This window comes from Cetorhinus maximus, chromosome 7 (assembly GCF_964194155.1).
Source record: "Cetorhinus maximus chromosome 7, sCetMax3.hap1.1, whole genome shotgun sequence".
Classification (NCBI taxonomy): Eukaryota; Metazoa; Chordata; class Chondrichthyes; order Lamniformes; family Cetorhinidae; genus Cetorhinus; species Cetorhinus maximus.
The window spans coordinates 8,963,705-8,982,209 of NC_135885.1; the positions used below are offsets into that span (position 1 = coordinate 8,963,705).

The 18,505-nt window shown below is 43.5% G+C and overlaps 1 protein-coding gene across 4 annotated transcripts in view; it reads left to right on the plus strand.

Annotated features, from left to right (window-relative positions):
* The window catches only part of pnpla4 (patatin-like phospholipase domain containing 4), a 42,764-nt gene extending 24,957 nt beyond the window's left edge, over positions 1-17,807 (plus strand). For all 4 annotated transcript variants that reach the window (XM_078545055.1, XM_078545054.1, XM_078545053.1 and 1 more), the window contains 3 exons: positions 5,992-6,057; positions 15,664-15,816; positions 17,662-17,807. In XM_078545055.1, the coding sequence (XP_078401181.1) occupies positions 5,992-6,057; positions 15,664-15,816; positions 17,662-17,793 (351 nt within the window). In that variant the 3' untranslated portion in view covers positions 17,794-17,807. The remainder of the gene's footprint in view (positions 1-5,991; positions 6,058-15,663; positions 15,817-17,661) is intronic.
* The last annotated feature ends 698 nt before the right edge of the window (positions 17,808-18,505 follow it).

Here is an 18,505-nt window from a genome sequence, read left to right on the forward strand (position 1 = left end):
CAGACTCGAAACGTTAACTCTGTTTCTCTCTCCACAGATGCTGTCAGACCTGCACAATGGACCAAGTGCTACGTGTGTTTAGGGGATAGGGAGAAGTAGTTGGATAGTGACTCCTACCTGTTTACTGTACTTAATGAAAGTTGCAGTAGCTCTTAGGAATGGTGGTACTGGAGGATGCAGAAAGACAGACTTAATACAAAGTATTGCTGAAATAAAGAGACATTCTGTTGAAGCTTTTTGTCTTCCACTCATTGGCACGGATGCAAGAATGCCAAATGTCCAAGGAAGAGCAATTTATATTACATGAGATAAAGGTGCTGATTGGTTAGCAAGTTGACACTGATGGTCCAGGTGTTGCATGGAGAATGCGCCAGGGAACTATTATTCCCCCATGCTTATGTTTAATTCAAAAAAGATGCAATACCTGGACATGTTCCTTTTGCCTGCAGAGGACGGGTCGCTGTATATGAACATATGTAGCTTCTAGCAAGTGTAAGTGAACAACATTGCGAGCCCAACTATAATAACCTTCAATTGGCTGCTAGTGTAATTGTTGCTCCCTTTGAAATTTGGCATTCTTGCTTGCGTCTGTCCATATTGCAAGATGAAAAACTTCGACAGCCTGTCTCTTTTTTTTGGCAATACTCAAGTTCTGTACTACCAAATGACTATTTAATATAAAGTTTTATCTAATTGTTTTCGGGATGGTGGTGGTGGGTTTCAGGGTGCGTGCCAGAGGGTGTACTTGGCTGGGGGAATGGAGGTGTACCAGTTATCCAGAATATTTAGACTCCCTGCAGGGTACATTCTGTTGCTTGTAGAAGGGAGGAGAGAGAAATTGTTGGTAAAAGTGATGGGACAGAACTTTTAATGAGGAGGAGGGAAAATGGCAGATATGAAAGTCATGATATTGATGATGATCAGGACCGACACAGAAAATTTTATTATAAAGCTGGTTTTGATCCCATAATAGCTTATTGTCCAATATATTGCTGTTTTATTATTACACTGCACTGTGATTTATTACCACTGGTTTTCCCTTAATACCAACAAATTCTTATAAATTTCATATTTTGTTCTCTCAAACTGTTTTAATTTAAGTTTACTTGTGACATTGCAGATTAGATCGTGAGTCTACAGTATGTAAACTGTTCTCAATTTTTCTTCACCTATCGAAATAACCAGGCTGTAAAAATTCAGGGTATTTAAAAAAAAAGTTACAAATAAACATTCTTGGCCTATTTTTTTAAGTGAAAATATTCCCTTTTACCACTGCTTTCTGGTCACGTGAAGACAGTCACTCCTTATAGGGGCATAATTTCGTGGGTTACAAATGCTATTATTGAAACACTAGCACATAAGGATCCTTTTCCATTAGTATTAACAGACATTAAATCCTACTGGGCCCAGGCTTGAATTTCTGATACTTGGCAGGAGGAGCTACATACAGTGTGCTGTCTCTTTAACAATATCCCTTAATCGCCTTGGGCCACTTCATGAAGTATGATTGCTAGGCCTGGTGCTGGTGGGCCATGACAACCTCTGGAACCAATGGGATGGATTCTCAGATTGCCGTCAGGCGTGAGAAACGGCACCGTGAATCGGCTGCCCATTGTGGAAACTGTCCAGTTGCGGAAAAGAGAGACAGGCAGCCGGAGAGACACAGCCCTACCAGGTCCTGTGCATCTTAGACCTGTGGATTTACGCTGTGATCTGCAGTGTTTTAGCACCCCTACAGACTGAGCTGGCTGAAGCCTAAAGGACATAGCTGCTAGACTGGGTCTGTAGCAGGTGGTGAGGGAACCAACAAGAGGGAAAAACATACTTGACCTCATCCTCACTAACCTGCCTGCCGCACATGCATCTGTCCATGATAACATCGGTAGGAGTGATCACCACACGGTCCTTGTGGAGACAAAGTCCGGTCTTCACATTGAGAATACTTTCCATCGTGTTGTGTGGCACTACCACCGTGCTAAGTGGGATAGATTTAAAACAGATCTAGCAATTCAAGACTGGGCAACCATGAGGCGCTGTGGGTCATCTGCATCAGCAGAATTGCCCTTAGCCACAATCTGTTACCTCATGGCCTGGCATATCCCCCATTCTACAATTACCATCAAGGCAGGGGGTGAACCCTGGTTCAATGAAAAGTGCAGGAGGGCATGCCAGGAGCAGCAACAGGCTTACCTAAAAATGAGGTGTTAACCTGGTGAAGGTACAACACAGGACTATTTGCGTGCCAAACAGCATAAGCAGCAAGCGATAGACAGAGCTAAGCAATTCCACAACCAATGGATCAGGTCTCTGTAGTCTGCCACATCCAATCATGAGTGGTGGTGGACAATTAAGCAAGTCACTGGAGGAGGAGGCTCCAAAATAACCCTATTCTCAATGATGGAGGAGACCAGCGCAGCAGTGCAAAAGATAAGGCTGAAGCATTTGCAACAATCTTCATCTAGAAGCGTCGAGTGGATGATCCATCGTGGCCTTCTCCGGAGGTCTCCAGCATTTCAGATGCCAGTCGTCAGCCAATTTGATTCACTCCACACGATATCAAGAAACGGCTGAAGCCACTGGATAGTGCAAAGGCTATGGGCCCTGACAATATTCTGGCAATAATACTGAAGACTTGTGCTCCAGAACTTGCCACGCCCTTAGCCAAGCTGTTCCAATATAACTACAACATCGGCATCTAACGGTAATGTGGAAAATTATCCAGGTATGTCCTGTGTGCAAAACGCAGGACAAATCCAACCCGGCCAATTACTGCCCCATCAGCCTACTGTCAATCATCAGTAAAGTGATGGAAAGTGTCATCAACAATACTATCAAGTGGCACTTGCTTAGCAATAACCTGCTCACTGACGCTCAGTTTGGGTTCTGCCAAGTCCACTCAGTTCCTGACCTCATTGTAGCCTTGCTTCAAAAATGGATGAAAGAGCTGAACTCCAGAGGTGAGGTCAGAATCATTGCCCTTGACAGCAAGGCAGCATTTGACCGAGTGTGGCATCAAGGATCCCTAGCAAAACTGGAGTCAATGAGAATCAGGGGTAGGACCCTGCACTGGTTGGAGTCATACCTAGCACAATGGAAAATGGTTGTGGATGTTGGAGATCAATCATCTCAATTTTAGGACATCACTGCAGGAGTTCTTCAGGGTAGCGTCTTAGGCCCAACCATGTTCAGCTGCTTCATCATTGACCTTTCTTCCATCATAAGGGCAGAAGTCAGGATGTTCACTGTGCAAGCTTCATTGTTCAGCACCATTCGCGCCTCAGATACTGAAGCAGTCCATGTCCAAATGCAGAAAGACTTGGACAATATCCAGGCTTGGGCTGACAAGTGGCAAATAACATTCATGCCACGCAAGTGTCAGGCAATGACCATCTCCAACAAGATAGAATCTAACTATTGTTCCTTGACATTCAATGGCATTACCGTCGCTGAATCCCCCACAGTCAACATTCTGGGGGTTAACATTGATCAGAAACTGAACTGGACAAGCCATATAAGTACAATGGCTACAAGAGCAGGACAGAGGCTAGGAACCCTGCTACAAATAACTTAGTTCTTGACTCCCCAAAGCCTGTCCACCATCTGCAAGTGCTTTTTTTTCATTCATTCACAGGATGCTGGTTGGGCCAGCATTTATTGCCCATCCCTGGTTCCCCTTGAGAAGGTGGTGATGAGCTGCCTTCTTGAACCGTTGCAGTCCATGTTCTGTAGGTACACCCACAATGCTGTTAGGAAGGGCGTAGGAACTAGAGACAGTTTTAAGTAAGTTATATGTGTATTTGCGTGTGTTAGGAATTAGGTATATCTTTAAGTTTAAGTTTAATTTGTATTTCTGTATTTGTGTGTTAATGGGGGAAACTTGAGTTTTGGTTTCACTTTATAGGATGCCTGCATTCTAATGTGATTTTATGACTTTTGAAGGGGATTTAAGACAAACACAAGGTAGAAAAAGCTGTGCTGTTGCCTAGCAACAGGGGTCCAGAGGGGGACCCACGCACACAAAAACTGAAAGCAGTTTGAGTTGGTGATTATACTGTAAGGTGAAGGGAGCAGTTTACATCTCTCTCTAGCTGGACATACTAGCAGATTGCTGAGGAAAATAAGTCTAAGAATCTTAGATGAGTTACTCTAAAGTTAAAGTAGCAGCAAATGTCGAGTGAGTCCTGGATCTCGAGGGAGATACCAAGTTGTCAGTAGTCTACTGGGAGAGGGAATTGCAGGGAGCAGGTCCTAAAGGAAAAGGAGAAAGAACCCAAGAAGCCCTTTGAGTCAAAGTACAAGGACTGGAATCTGGAACAAAACCCTGTTCAGTGGAAGTGAGAGCAAGGAGCAGAGAGGCAGGCTGCAAGTTGAGAGAGAAAGCTGCAGGAAGCAAACTCATGGCAAAGTAAGCTTTCGAGGAGACAGTCAAGGTTGGTGACTCCTTTAGTGTGGTCTATTGAAGTAGTGGTGTTCTGTTGGCATAGCTGAGTCTGGGCGAGAGTGCGTGGAAGGCAAAGCATGAATGCACATGGCGATCCAGGCGAGAGGAACATCAGAAAGAGAGTTTGAAACCCTGGCAGTGGACCCTTGTAGAAGAGGTCCAAGAGAAAGCGTCGTTTGGGAGAAGATTCCAAAGCGAGTTCTTCGGGAGTGGAGATTGGAAACCCTTGTGTGAAAGGCGGAGTTCAGTGAGACTGGATGGCTCACAGTGTGACAAGTGTCTGGGGGGAGTTGATGAGAGACCCATAGCATCTGTTTGGGGTGGCATCTGTCACATGGTTTCAGAGTGTGGTGTGTCTGACCACAGGTCGCCTATTGGTTCACATAGACTGTGTACTTACTGTTAGCTTTAGTAACTTGTGTTATCCTTACGAACCTGTATATATCTGTGAAAGTATAGTTGTGGTGAAGGAGTATTGTAATATGTGAATCTTTTTCTTGTTTAATAAATGTTTTATTCTTTTGTTAAAAGTTCATCAGCTGACTCCTGTGACTCTGTTCAGTAGCCACCATCCACCTTTCTACACAAAAAAAATAAAAGTTAGGATCTATCATGCCAGGTTCCACCCTGTGATCTGCCTTGTCCAAGTGCTTGTAACATCAACTGGGATTATAACACAAGACACAAGTCAGAAGTGTGATGGAATACTCTTCAATTGCCTGGATGAGTGCAGCTCCAACAACGCTCAAGAAGCTTGATGCCATCCAGGACAGGGCAGTCCGTTTGATTGGCACCCCACCCACAAACATTCACTCCCTCCACCACCGGCACATAGTGGCAGCATCTATAAGATGCACTGCAGGAACTCATCAAGCCTCCTTAGCCAACACCTTCCAAACCCCGATCGCTATCATCTAAAAGGACAAGGGTGGCAGATACATGGGAAGACTACCATTTGCAAGTTCCCCTCCAAGCCACTCACCAATCCTGACTTGGAAATTTATCACCGTTCCTTCACTGTCGCTGGGTCAAAATCCTGGAACAGCCTCCCTAACAGCACTGTGGGTGTGCCTGCACCACATGGATCAAGAAGGCAGCTCACCACCACCTTCTCAAGGGCAATTAGGGGTGGTCAATAAATGCTGGCCTAGCCAGTGTCGCCCACAACCCATGCATCAATAAAAAAAAGTCACCGACCTAGGATTAGCCCACACTCCAGTATTGCCTTGCAATCTCTGGGAACCAAAGAATAATCTCCAGGACAAACCAAGAGATAAAAATATTGTAGGGGCATTAAAAAAAGAAGTACCTTTCACCACCTCAGGATGTCTCAAAAGCACTTCACAGCCAGTGAAACACTTTTCAAAGTGTAGTCACTGTGATGCCAGAACCACGGCAGCTAATTTGTGCACAGCAAGCTCAACACAATCTGGGAGATTCTTTGCCTTTGCCCATACCATGTGGAGATGTACATTAAGCCACCTGTAAGCAGAAAAATGTTATTTTTGCAGATTTATCTTTGAAAGTTGATGCTTTCTATTTCTTGCCAGGTTCTGCTCGCCAGTAGCTTTGTGCCATTTTATGCTGGGATCAAGGCAGTGGAGTATAGAGGAGAAGTGAGTATCGGTTTGCTTCCGTATAATAGCTATGATTTATTATTTGCATTTTCTGTAGACATTTCATTTCAAGGCATAACGTGTAAATTACACATTCATTACGTGAGAACCTGAATGAACTTATGCTGCAAAAAACAACAGCAGCGCTATACAAATGGACACTTGAGGGCAGAAGTGCAGCAGGTTAGAACAAGAGTTGAATGAATTGAGACAAGAAGAAGGACAGAGGCTGCCAAAATATAAAATGGGGAATCTCTCCAAAGAATGGCTCTGTTTGGCAGAAGGATTAAGTTACAGACCAAAATCTACTATGCAGTTTATTAATAACAAAAGTGCCCCTTGTTCTGAGGAGATCCCTTTATCTGCTATTTTGATGAAGGTATTAACCAGCTTACTGTTACCGCCAGCATAATTTGCAATGCGTCCCACTTTATTCTGTTTGTAATCAGAGAAACTTGCTGGACTTTTTTTCTTCCATGTTCCCAGCCTACGTTGATCACAGAGTTGTGGAATAGTAGAACACAGAGGAAGCCAGTCAGCCCATCAAGTCTGCGCCGGCTCTTTTGGAGGGCAATCTGTTTTATACCACTTCCCTACCCTTTCCCCATTATCCCTTCAGGTTTTTTATCCAATTCCGTTTTGAAGGCCTCCATTGAATCCGTACGTGACCAGCTCCCTGGATTTTTCAGGTGTTGGTCCGAGCTTACCTTGAAGTCATGCGTAAAAGTACCCGCTAGGAGTTACTTCTTCCTCTTTGTTTCCTCGTCCATGTTAAGTTGCTGGCCTCGTACTGTGCACTGTTAGCAGCAACACAGCTGAGATTAGAAGTAACATCAGGACAAAACATGGGTTACGACTGCATAGATGCTGCAGCGCCCTCGGCCACCTTGACCCAGTTGATTACAGCTTCTGAACAAGGAGAACCTGAAATCCTGTACCTTTCTTATATTATAACTTGTTTCCCCTCCAACCCATTAGATTTTCTACCTATCTTCTTCCGCCCTCTTCCCCTCTGTCCATTATGTTGCCTAGTTGACTCTTCCTGTGTTCGTGCACAGGCTGCCGGGATTTTTGGGGCAGCATAACAGCCGAGCCCCCCCCACGCCCCCACGCCCCCCCCCCCCCCCCCCCACACACAGACACACACACACACACAGACACACACACATACACAGACACACACAGACACACACACAGACACACACACAGACACACACACAGACACACACACACACAGACACACACACAGACACACACACACACAGACACACACACAGACACACACACAGACACAGACACACACACACACACTTTCTCAAGCAGAGGTTGCTGCAAGAGAATGAATCTTGCTCCTCTTTGGAACAGTGCAAAGAGTGCAAACACCTCTGACAGTGTAGCACACCCTCAGTACTTCACTGGAGTGTCAGCCCTGGATCCTTTTTTCAACTTTCTGATTGCTATTGCTCCTTATGCCTGAGTCAACTAGTGGAACACTATTTCAAAAAATACTGCCCTCATCCTACATTTCAATACCTTGAAACTGCTACTGCTGAGTTCAGGCAGATGTCAATTCTGTTGAAGAGTCATGCGGACTCGAAACGTTAGCTGTGCTCCTCTCTGCAGATGCTGCCAGACCTGCTGAGTTTTTCCAGGTATTTTTGTTTTTGGTCAAGAAAACTTGTTGTGTGTGAGCTGCTGTGGGTTGACAAAACTATATGGAGTGTACAGCACAGAAACAGGCCACCTGGTCCAACTGGTTTATTTTGGTGTTTATGCTCCACATGAGCCTCCTTCCATCCTACTTCATTTCACCCTATCAGCATAGCCTTCTATTCCTTTCACCCTCACATACTTTATCCAGCTTCCTCTTAAATACATCTATGTGATCCACCCATTGTGGTAGCGAATGAAACATAAGGCACTTGTTAAAAAACTTGTTATTTTACACGGTTGTGGGTGTCACTGGCTAGGCCACTTTGTTTCGGTGGTAGAGGGAGTGAATATTGAAGGTGGTGAATGGGGTGCCAATCAAGCGGGCTCTTTTTTTTATTCATTCACGGGATGTGGGCTTTGCTGGCTGGGCCAGCATTTATTGCCCATCCCTAGTTGCCCTTGAGAAGGTGGTGAGCTGCCTTCTTGAGCCGCTGCAGTCCATGTGGTGTAGGTACACCCACCGTGCTGTTAGGAAGGGAGTTCCAGGATTTTGACCCAGTGACAGTGAAGGAACGGCGATATATTTCCAAGTCAGGATGGTGGGTGACTTGGATGGGAACTTCCAGGTGGTGGTGTTCCCACCTGTCTGCTGCCCTTGTCCTTCTAGATGGTAGTGGTCATGAGTTTGGAAGGTGCCATCGAAGGAGCCTTGGTGAATTTCTGCAGTACATCTTGTAGATGGTTCACATTGCTGCTACTGTGCATCGGTGGTGGAGGGAGTGAATGTTTGTGGATGTGGTGCCAATCAAGCGGACTGCTTTGTCCTGGATGGTGTCGAGCTTCTTGAGTGTTGTGGGAGCTGCACTCGTACAGGAAAGTGGGGAGTATTCCATCACACTCCTGACTTGTGCCTTGCAGATGGTGGACAGGCTATGGGTTGCCAGGAGGCGAGTTACTTGCTGTAGAATTCCCAGCCTCTGACCTGTCCTGTAGCCACAGTATTTATATGGCTGGTCTTGCTCAGTTTCTAGTCAATGGTAATTCCCCAGGATGTTGCAAGCCACTCTGCCACTTTGTACGATTTGTGATTGAAATCACCTGTAAATTGACATGGGGGTTTGTCACTATACTTATTTACGAGGAACCTTGAAAGCAAAAGATCGAAGAGGCTTTTATCCTAGAATCTAGATATAATTCCAACCCCTGTATCTGAAGTGAATGGACTTCTTTTGACCCAGAGCAGTGTTAGGAGGGGAATGGTGGCGTAGTGGCAATGTTATTGGACTGACAATCCAGGGGAACGGACTAATGTTCTGGAGATAAAAACAAAAAGCTAAAAGCTACTGCGGATGCTGGAAATCCAAAACAAAATAAAAACAGAATTACCTGGAAAAACTCAGCAAGTCTGGCAGCATCGGCGGAGAAGAAATCAGTCAACGTTTCGAGCCCTCATGGCCCTTCGGCAGAACTGCAGCATTGTTTCAACAAGGGAGAAATATAAATTGGTTTAAGGTGGGTGGGGTTGGTGGGGGAAGAGACACATTGAGGGTGTGGTGTGAGCAGATAATCAAAAGATGTCAGAGACAAGAGGGTCAAAGAGGTGTTGAAGGTGGTGGTCTTTGTCTGAGAAAAGTTCTGGAGACATGAATTCACATCCCGCCTCGGCAACTGGTGGAATATAAATTCAATTAATAATCTAGAATTGAAAAGCTTGTGTTGACAACGATGACCGTGAAACCATTGTTGATTGTCCTAAAAATCCATCCGGTGTCCTTTTAGGGAAGGAAATCTGCCATCCTTACCTGCTCTGGCCTGTATGCGACTCCAGACCCCACAGCACTGTGGTTGACTCTTAACTGCTATCTGGAATGGTGTGGCAAGCCACTCAGTTCAAGGGGAATTTGGATGGGATGGGCAACAAACGCTGGCCTTGCCAGCGATGCTCACAAATAAGAAAATTATAAGGGGCTTCAAGCCCATCATGATGCTTAATGAATTACTCTGCTTTTCAGAACATAAAAATGCTTTCTCCTTGTGCCGAGAACCATAGACTCATACAGAACAGAAGGAGGCCATTCGGCTCATCTTGTCTCCAGAAGGTTGCATGTTCGTATCCTATTGAGCTGACAATAGTTTTGTGGCAGCCATGGCTCAATTGGTAGCCCTCTTGCCTCTTAGTCACAAGGTTCTGGGTTCAAGCTCTACTCCAGGACTTGAGCACAAAAATCAAGGCTGACAGTCCAGTACTGAGGGAGTGCTGCACTGCCGGAGGTACCGTCTTTTTAATGAGAATTTAACTCAAGACCCCTACTGACCTCCCACTGGACATATAAAAAAAAAAGTCCCAAGGCACCATTTCGAAGAAGAATATTGGAGTTCTGGCTAATATTTATCCCTCAATCAACCTCTCCAAATCAGATTATCTGGTCATTATCACATTGCTATTTGTGGAAGCTTGCTGTGTCCAAATTGGCTGTGGCGTTTCCCATGCTCAAACAGTGACAACATTTCAGAACTGCTTCATTGGCTGAAAAACGTTTTGAGACATCTGGTGGTTGTGAAAAGCACTTGCAAGTCATTTTCTTTTTCTTTGAAAGAGCTACTTTATCCAATTAGTCCTCCGCATCTTTATCCCCATGGTGTCGCAGATTTTTCCTTTTCAAGTATTTATACAATTGTCTTTTGAAAGTTACCACTGATTCTGCTTCTGCCGCCCTTTCAGGCAGCCATGACCTTATTGAATGGTGGAGCAGGCTCGAGGGGCCAAATCGCCTACTCCTGCTCCTATTTCTTATGTTCTTATTCCACATCATAACAACTCATTGTGTAAAAAAAAAAATAAATTCTCCTTAATCCACCTCTGGTTCTTTTGCCTTAAATCTGTGTCCTCTGGTCACTGACGCTCCTGCTAGAGACAACAATTTCTCCTTATTTGCGCTATCAAATCCTAAAAGAAGGGAAAGGGTAAGAGGAAGGACCCTATCGTTATTTTTTTTCTTCCAATTCATTTTCTCTAGTTTTGTAATGTCAACTGGTCATGAACTGGACACTTCACATATGCGTATGTTATTGCCCTCCCCAATCATTGTTTCATTGCTTGGGTTGCTACTACACCTCCAAGTCTGAGTTAACTAGCAGAATTAGCACATCGACTAACAGCACTAAGCTACACCGCATGCACCTGTGTGCTTCAAATATCCCAAAAATATCATTGCAAAATTTCCATTATTTTATTTGAAAGAGACCACATGGCATGAATATGGTACCCTGCAGGTCACAACGTGAACAAATAGTTATGGTGCCGTCACCATTCAGTTTTGTGATTGTGGTTTGTGCGATAGGAGCCGTGTCAAATCCGCTATGCCACCACCAGGTATTTCTTGTCTCTGACAGTGATGGAGCAGATGGAGGCACAACAGGGTTCTCTAGCACCAGCTGGGGTAGTGGAAATGTGCGTGCAACACGTTCAATGTGTCGCAGTGGAGAAGGCTACCCTTGAACTCAAAATTATGCCGCAGATTTGTCGCCGACACTCACAAAATACTAATGGGAAAACCATTCCAAGATCTCCGCACAACAACTTGCTTCGAAATATTCTCTATAACATAGTAAACCGTCCCAATATGCTTCACAGGAGAGGAATCCGATAAAATTTGACATGTGGCTGGGGAGATTCGTGGGTTAGGTTGGGGTGTAAAGATGAGGACAAGGATTTAAAATTGCAGAGAGACAGACTGATGGTGCCTGGCAAAAGGATACTTGAAGCCAAGATCTTAGCTGAAATATCTGAAAAGCAGAGGCAATTAAGGAGAGTATTTGCGAATTCTCTCTTGGAGAGCAATGAAAGAACAATGAGGTGAGGTGGGGGCATAAACAGACAGTGTTGGGGAACTGGAATGATATGGTCTTGGATAGTGATCTGAGCTCTTGGTATGGTTAGCTTCTCAAATCATTGGCACAGATTATGCAAAATAAATTGTAAAGGGAGAAAGAAGAAATCGACTGAATAAAGAGAGAGATTAAAACATAGCATCAGTAACTGCTCCCAAATCATGAACCTTCGCAACATCCTAGGTTTCAGATTAGTAATCATCAACTTTAGACGTGAAGCCAAAAGTAACTATTTACTGTCTTCACTTGACACCCAAAGCCTATTCACACTGATGTCAAGATTCTTTACTGGAAAGTAAACCATTGTTCCGGAATGAGTGTGTGGTGGAATATTATTAAAATGGATTCGAAAGTATAAGGTGGTATGATTGAAATCCAGAATGCTATTTTTGCTGTACAATTTAACCCTAGTGTTGGGATCAGGGTATTAACTGTGTCAGATTCACATTTTAGGTTATTTTTTTTTTCTTTTTCTCTTTCAATTTCCGCTCTCATGAAAGGCACTAGCTATTGTCATGTCATATGCATAATTTCGTCTGGTTCCATTGTTCAAAAAACAGAGTGAGGTCAGGCCCAGCAACAATGGGCCTGCCAGTTTACCCTTGGTGGTGGGAAAGCTTTTAATATTGATAATTCAGAACAGAATTAACAGTCACTTGGACTAATGTAGGTTAATTAAGGAAAGTCAGCATGGATTTGTTAAGGGCAAATCGTGTTTAACTAACTTGCTTCAGTTTTTTCAATGAGCTAACAGAGGATTGATGTGGTGTACACAGACTCCCAAAAGGCAGTTGCTAAAAGTGCCACATTACAGACTTGTAAGCAAAGTTAGAGCCCATGGAATAAAATGGACTGTAGCAACATGGATACGAAATTGGATGAGTGACAAGAAACAGAGCAGTGGTGAATGGTTGTTTTTTTCAAACTGGAGGAAGATTTATAGTGGGGTTCCCCAGGAGTTGTGGTTAGGAACTCTGCTTTTCTTGACATACGTTAATGACCTGGACTCGGCTGTACAGGACACAATTTCAAAATTTGCAAATGACACAATGCTTGGAAGCATTGTGAACTGTAAGGAGGACATAGACAGGCTGGTGGAATGGGTGGACAAGTGGCAGATGAAACTTAATGCAGAGAAGTGTGAAGTGATACATTTTGGTAGAAGGACAAGGAGAGGCAGTATAAAATAAATGGTACCAAAGAATACAAGAGGCTGAAGGAGCAGAGGGACTCGGGCACATGTGCACAGATCATTCCTCGAAGAGAAGGTTGAGAGGGGATTTGATAGAGGTGTTCAAAATCATGAGGAGCTTGGACAGAATAGAAAAGGAGAAACTGTTCCCATTGGTAAGAGGATTGAGAACCAGTGGACACTGATTTAAGCTAATTGGCAAAAGAAGCAAAGAGGACATAAGGAAACATTTTTTTTTTACACGTTGAGTGGTTAGGATTTGGAATGTACTGCCTGAGAGTCCGGTGGAGGCAGGTTCAATCGAGGCCTTCAAAAAGGAATCTGATCGTTATCTGAAAAAAATTGCAGGGCTACGGGGAAAAGGCGAGGGATTGGGACATAGGTGAGTTATTCCAGAGAGCTGGCTAGCTGAATGGTCTCCTGTGTGCAACCATTCTATGATTCTATGATGAGGGTATACAGTGAATGCTGGGTGACTAATTTGCATCACTGAGCAGCCTGAACCTACCTGCACAATGTCAGCGCATGCAGTTTCCAACAGGAGTAACCAGAAAAGGGAACAATGACAGATTTTGATTTGCACCCTTCCATGACCCAGGAGTACAGTATTACATTGACAGCAGTGGAGCACAGTATTACATTCATAGTGATAAAGGAGATTCTGCTGCAAAAATGTTTTAGGGATGTCCGACCTGAAGCATCCCTGAAGAGGTCAAACATTCCTGCCAACTCATGGGAACTCCTAGCCTGTGACTGACCAAAGGTGTATTTGGGAAGGCACCGAACACATCCAAAGACTTTGTCAGGAACATACAGAGGCGAAGTCAAGGCATGGCATTGGAGAGAGCGCACAAACCTCCAAACAACTCACCTACCTGACCTTTCATGCCTCACATGTGGCAGAGTCTGCAGATCACACATTGGACTTATCAGCCATCTCAGAACCCATTAAACCAGAGTGGAAGCAAGTCATCCTTGATCCCCAGGGACTGCCTAAAAAGAAAGGAGTGTTGTTTTGGTAGTGTTGTAAAGCTGTATTCTATTGATAGAGTAGTGTATCACATTGATAACAACCCAGTGAGGTGATGGAGCTCAGTTTAGTATTGGTACAGTAATGGAGCTCTGTACGGTGATGGAGCTCTTTACAGAGCTCCATCACACACACAGAAATACTATATTGTACTGGTATGTCTGATAGAGCCTGGTATTCTGGCATAGTAATGGAGCATGGTATTGTATTGATACCATGATGCAGTGGAGTATTGCACTGGCACAGTGATGGAGTTCTCTGTTAGGAACATCGGCAGCAAACTTTGTTCAATTTTAAGGAAGGGGCTATTAGCCTTGGAGAGGGTGTAGTGCGGATTCAGTGCAGAACAATACCAGAACTTGAGGGTTATGCATAAATTTTACTTGTGTTCTTTTGGGCATTGAGGATTGAAGGGTGACCTGATCAAGGTATTTAAAGTTTTAAAAGGATTTAATGCTTTCAATGTTGAGGTGGATAGATATTTGTTAACTAAGATAAGTGTCGGTGGATTATGAGGCAAAGGTGGTAGAATGAAGTTAAGCTCAGTCATGATCTAACTTAATGGCAGAACAGGCCCTTTCTTTTCTTTTCTATTTTTTTTATTCGTTCATGGGATGTGGGCGTCACTGGGTAGGCCAGTATTTATTATCCATCAGCATTTATTATCCATCCCTAGTTGCCCTAGTTCAGAGGGGCATTTAAGAGTCAACCACATTGCTGTGGGTCTGGAGTCACATGTAGGCCAGACCAGGTAAGGACATCAGATTTCCGTCCCTAAAGGACATTCATTAGTCATGGTCATCATTAGACTTTTTAATTGCAGATTTTTGTTGAATTCAAATATCACCATCTGCTGTGGCAGGATTCGAACCCCAGGCCCCAGAGCATTATCCTGGGTCTGTGAGTTACTAGACCGGTGACAATATCACTGCACCATCGCCTCCCCCGCTTCTGATGTTCCTAGAATGCGAGTGGTAGTGTGCTGGAGACTTGAAACGCTTGGGGCTGCCTAAGTTCATTTTGTACATCACTCATGCTATGGACAGAGCAAAGGCAGTCATCGCATGAGTTTGAGGTGGATTTACAACCTAGTCCTACAGCTGAAGGGACAATAGTTCTAATGCATTGTCCTACCAATTTTTCTCCTCTCCCTGCCAGACTTGTCTTTCCTATTACTAGGTGTCAGCCCTGGCTCAGTGGGGGCATTCTTGTTTCAGAGTCAGAAGGCTCTATATTGAACTCCAGAGACCTGAGCAAAAAATCTAGGCTGACAAATCCTGTGCAGCACTAAAGAAATACAGCACTGTTGGAGATGCTGTCCAAACTGAGACCTCTCTGCCCCCCTTAGGTGGACATAAAAGATTCCATGGCACTATTTCAAAGAAAAGCAATGGTATCCTGGCAAACATTTATTCTTCAAGCAACATCACTAAAACAGCTTATCATCTCACTAGTATTTGTGGGACCTTGCTTTGCGCAGGTTGGTTGCCGCGTTCCCTACACAGTAAAGTACTGTTGTCACTGATGTAATTCAAAAGTACATCATTGGTTGTAAAACACTTTGGGATGTCCTGAGGTCGTGAAAGGCATTTTATAAATACAGGTCTGTCTTTCGTTGCTACAGTAAAGTTCACTTTAAACACTGCTGGTGCTGGTGTCATAAATAAAATGGGGACAATTTCAGAGTGGTGACCGGAACAGGATAAGTGATTTTTAAAAGAAAAATCAGATGAGGTAAGAGCTGTGTAATTGTATATACACAGGATTTATTAATTCTGTCTTACTCATTCTGACCTTGTGAACAAGGGACTCATTCTAAAACCTTGCTGTTTTTTGTTAGACTTGGATTGATGGTGGGTTAACAAACAGGCTTCCAATCTTATCCACTGGACGGACCATGACTGTATCACCTTTCAGTGGGAAATTGGATATCTGCCCTCAAGACAAATCTCAAAGCAATTTGTATGTCACGATTGCAAAGCAGGACTTTATCGTAAGTTCTTTTCAAAGTGTGTTCACTGGTCAAATACTTAAAATACTTGAAAAATGCTGATTTAAATATTTTCCATTATTTAAGTATCTATGTTTATAGTGCGGTTTTACAAAGATTGTTTACCCTGCAATATTTCTGCACCAGTGATGCAATTGTTGACCTGGCTGTGACCTGAATATAGAATTGGGCCCTGATGTGACACCATATAAAAGCAAAGTGAGACTGTGCGGAGGACGAAGGTTCGCTTTGCTTTACTGTGGACTCAGGTCTGACCTTAATCTCTATGGCAAATGAGAATAAATTGTGATATTAAGGGATATAAATTGGTCAGAAAACAGGCATGACCAGGTCAATTTGGGGACCAACACCTGGTTACCAAACAATGCCTGACAGATGTCCAACCCAATATTGGGCCAGGCTCTTTTCTTTTGAGGCATCGTTGGTGGCTGCCTAAAACAAGAGTAAAGGCCGTATTTACACACATAGTAGGCCTAACACCTGTTTTAGACCACCTTTATAAAATTGGTGTCAGCCATTTTGGACTGAGATGAAGAGAAACTTCTTCACTCAGGATCATGAATCTTTGGAACTCTCCGCCCCAGAGAGCTGTGGATGCTCAGTGATGTTCACACCTGAGACCGATAGATTTTTGAACACTAAGGTATATAGGGATTTGGGGTAGGTCAGTTATGATACAATCGAATGGCAGAACAGGTTCAAGGAGCCATATGCCTACTCCTGCTCCCATTTCTTATGAACCAACCAAGTGCGAAAAATTCTGCTGAAACTCTTGGAGTTCCTGACTGCATGTGTTGGTCCTGCTTCCTGAGACTACTGGATCCAGCAAACCCTTTCAGTGTAAAGCCCTGGTTCAGGCACTTGTTAATTTGTCCCACTGCCCCTCCCCCCCAGCCCCCCCCAAACTCATTTATTTCCAATATAAAATAAAGGGCACAATTCTAAAGAGGGTGCAGGAGCAGAGGGACCTGGGCATATATGTGCACAAATCATTGAAGATGGCAGGCTGAGAATGTGCTTAATAAAGCATACAGCATCCTAGGCTTTATCAGCTGACATATAGAGTACAAAAGCAAGGAAGTTATGTTAAATCTATATAAAATACTAGTCTGGTCTCAACGGGAGCATTGCAACTAGTTCTGGGAAGGATGTGAAAACATTAGAGAGGGTGCAGAAAAGATTCAGGAGAATATTCCAGGGATGAGGAACTTCAGGTATGTAGAAGGATTAGAGAAGCTGGGACTATTGTCCTGGGAGAAGAGAGAGTTGAGAAGAGATTTGATAGAGGTGTTCAAAATCATGAGGGGTTTGGACAGACTAGATAGGGAGAAATTGTTCCCATTGGTGGAAGGATTGAGAACCAAAGGGCACCGATTTGAGTGGTTAGAATCTAGAATGCACTGCCTGAGAGTTTGATCGAGGCAGGTTCAATTGAGACATTTAAGAGAGAATTAGATTGTTAACTGAAAAGGAAGAATGTCCATGAGTATGGGGTAAAGGCAAGGGACTGACATTGGGTACTTTACTCCTCCAGAGAGCCAGCACAGAGACAACGGGCCGAATAGCCACCAGTTTGTAACCCACCAAACCTCCTAATTCTATTCCCCTTTTTATGTGAATTATTCTGTCTTTATTACTAAGTGCATTCCTTGTATGCAACCCTTTGATCGTGTAAGATTAGCTTCCGATCAGGATTGTTTATTTTAATAAACAGGGAAACAATTCAAAAGGTACAGCACCGCATTTCAACATTGTATATTCTCTTAATAACTCCTCCCTTTTTTTGCTTTCTGTCCTTCTCACCATCCTCTCCTATTTGAACTACAGCTGTCCATTGCAAATTTCGTGAGGCTCAATCAGGCGCTGTTTCCACCGGGCCAAGCGACGATGGAGTCTCTGTATCACAAGGGCTTCAACGATGCTGTGAAGTTTCTACAGAATAAAAGCTATTTTGAATAGCTGCCTTAATTTTACTAGCCTTTTTTTCTGTCTGAACACTGTACCATACATCGATAAAAGTAGAATATTAAGACTGAATAAGTCAAACTCTTGTTTTTATTCAATGGGATTTTGAGATTTTTTTGGATGTTTTGGAGACCATTTTCTCCTATCTTTTAAAATAAACTAAGTGGCCTTTAGTTATAAGATATTGTTTAAAGCAACCTTATTATAAGCCTATAATTGCTTAAACATATTTTTTCCAAGATGCTTCTAACCTTGCCATCGTGTGCTTACTTTAAAATTAGCAAGGAAAGCAGTGAGATATGTGATAGTACCAAAAGAGACTCATTGAACTCCAACTATGAATGAAAATGCAGAGATTAAATCTGCTGGTGCAGTTGTTAGTGTCAGATTTAAAACTGATCTACCATTATTAGAACAATGTACTTTTATCTCTAGGACTATGCTGTGATACTGCCCACACACAGACGAAAGACTCTACTTCGCCTACAAGAATTCTACATTTAATCGAGATTGGGCAGTGTTAGTCCATTTCTTAGTGGAAATTGGAAATGTCATGCTTTTCTGAGGTTACGGTTAATGGGTACTGTTGAGGCAATGTAGAGGAAACTATGTCTTGAGGTAGATTTTCATCTTGTTGACTGGGCATAAAACCGGAAGAGCAGATCATAGCTCATTATAGAAACCTCCCAATTTACTTTTCCATTGT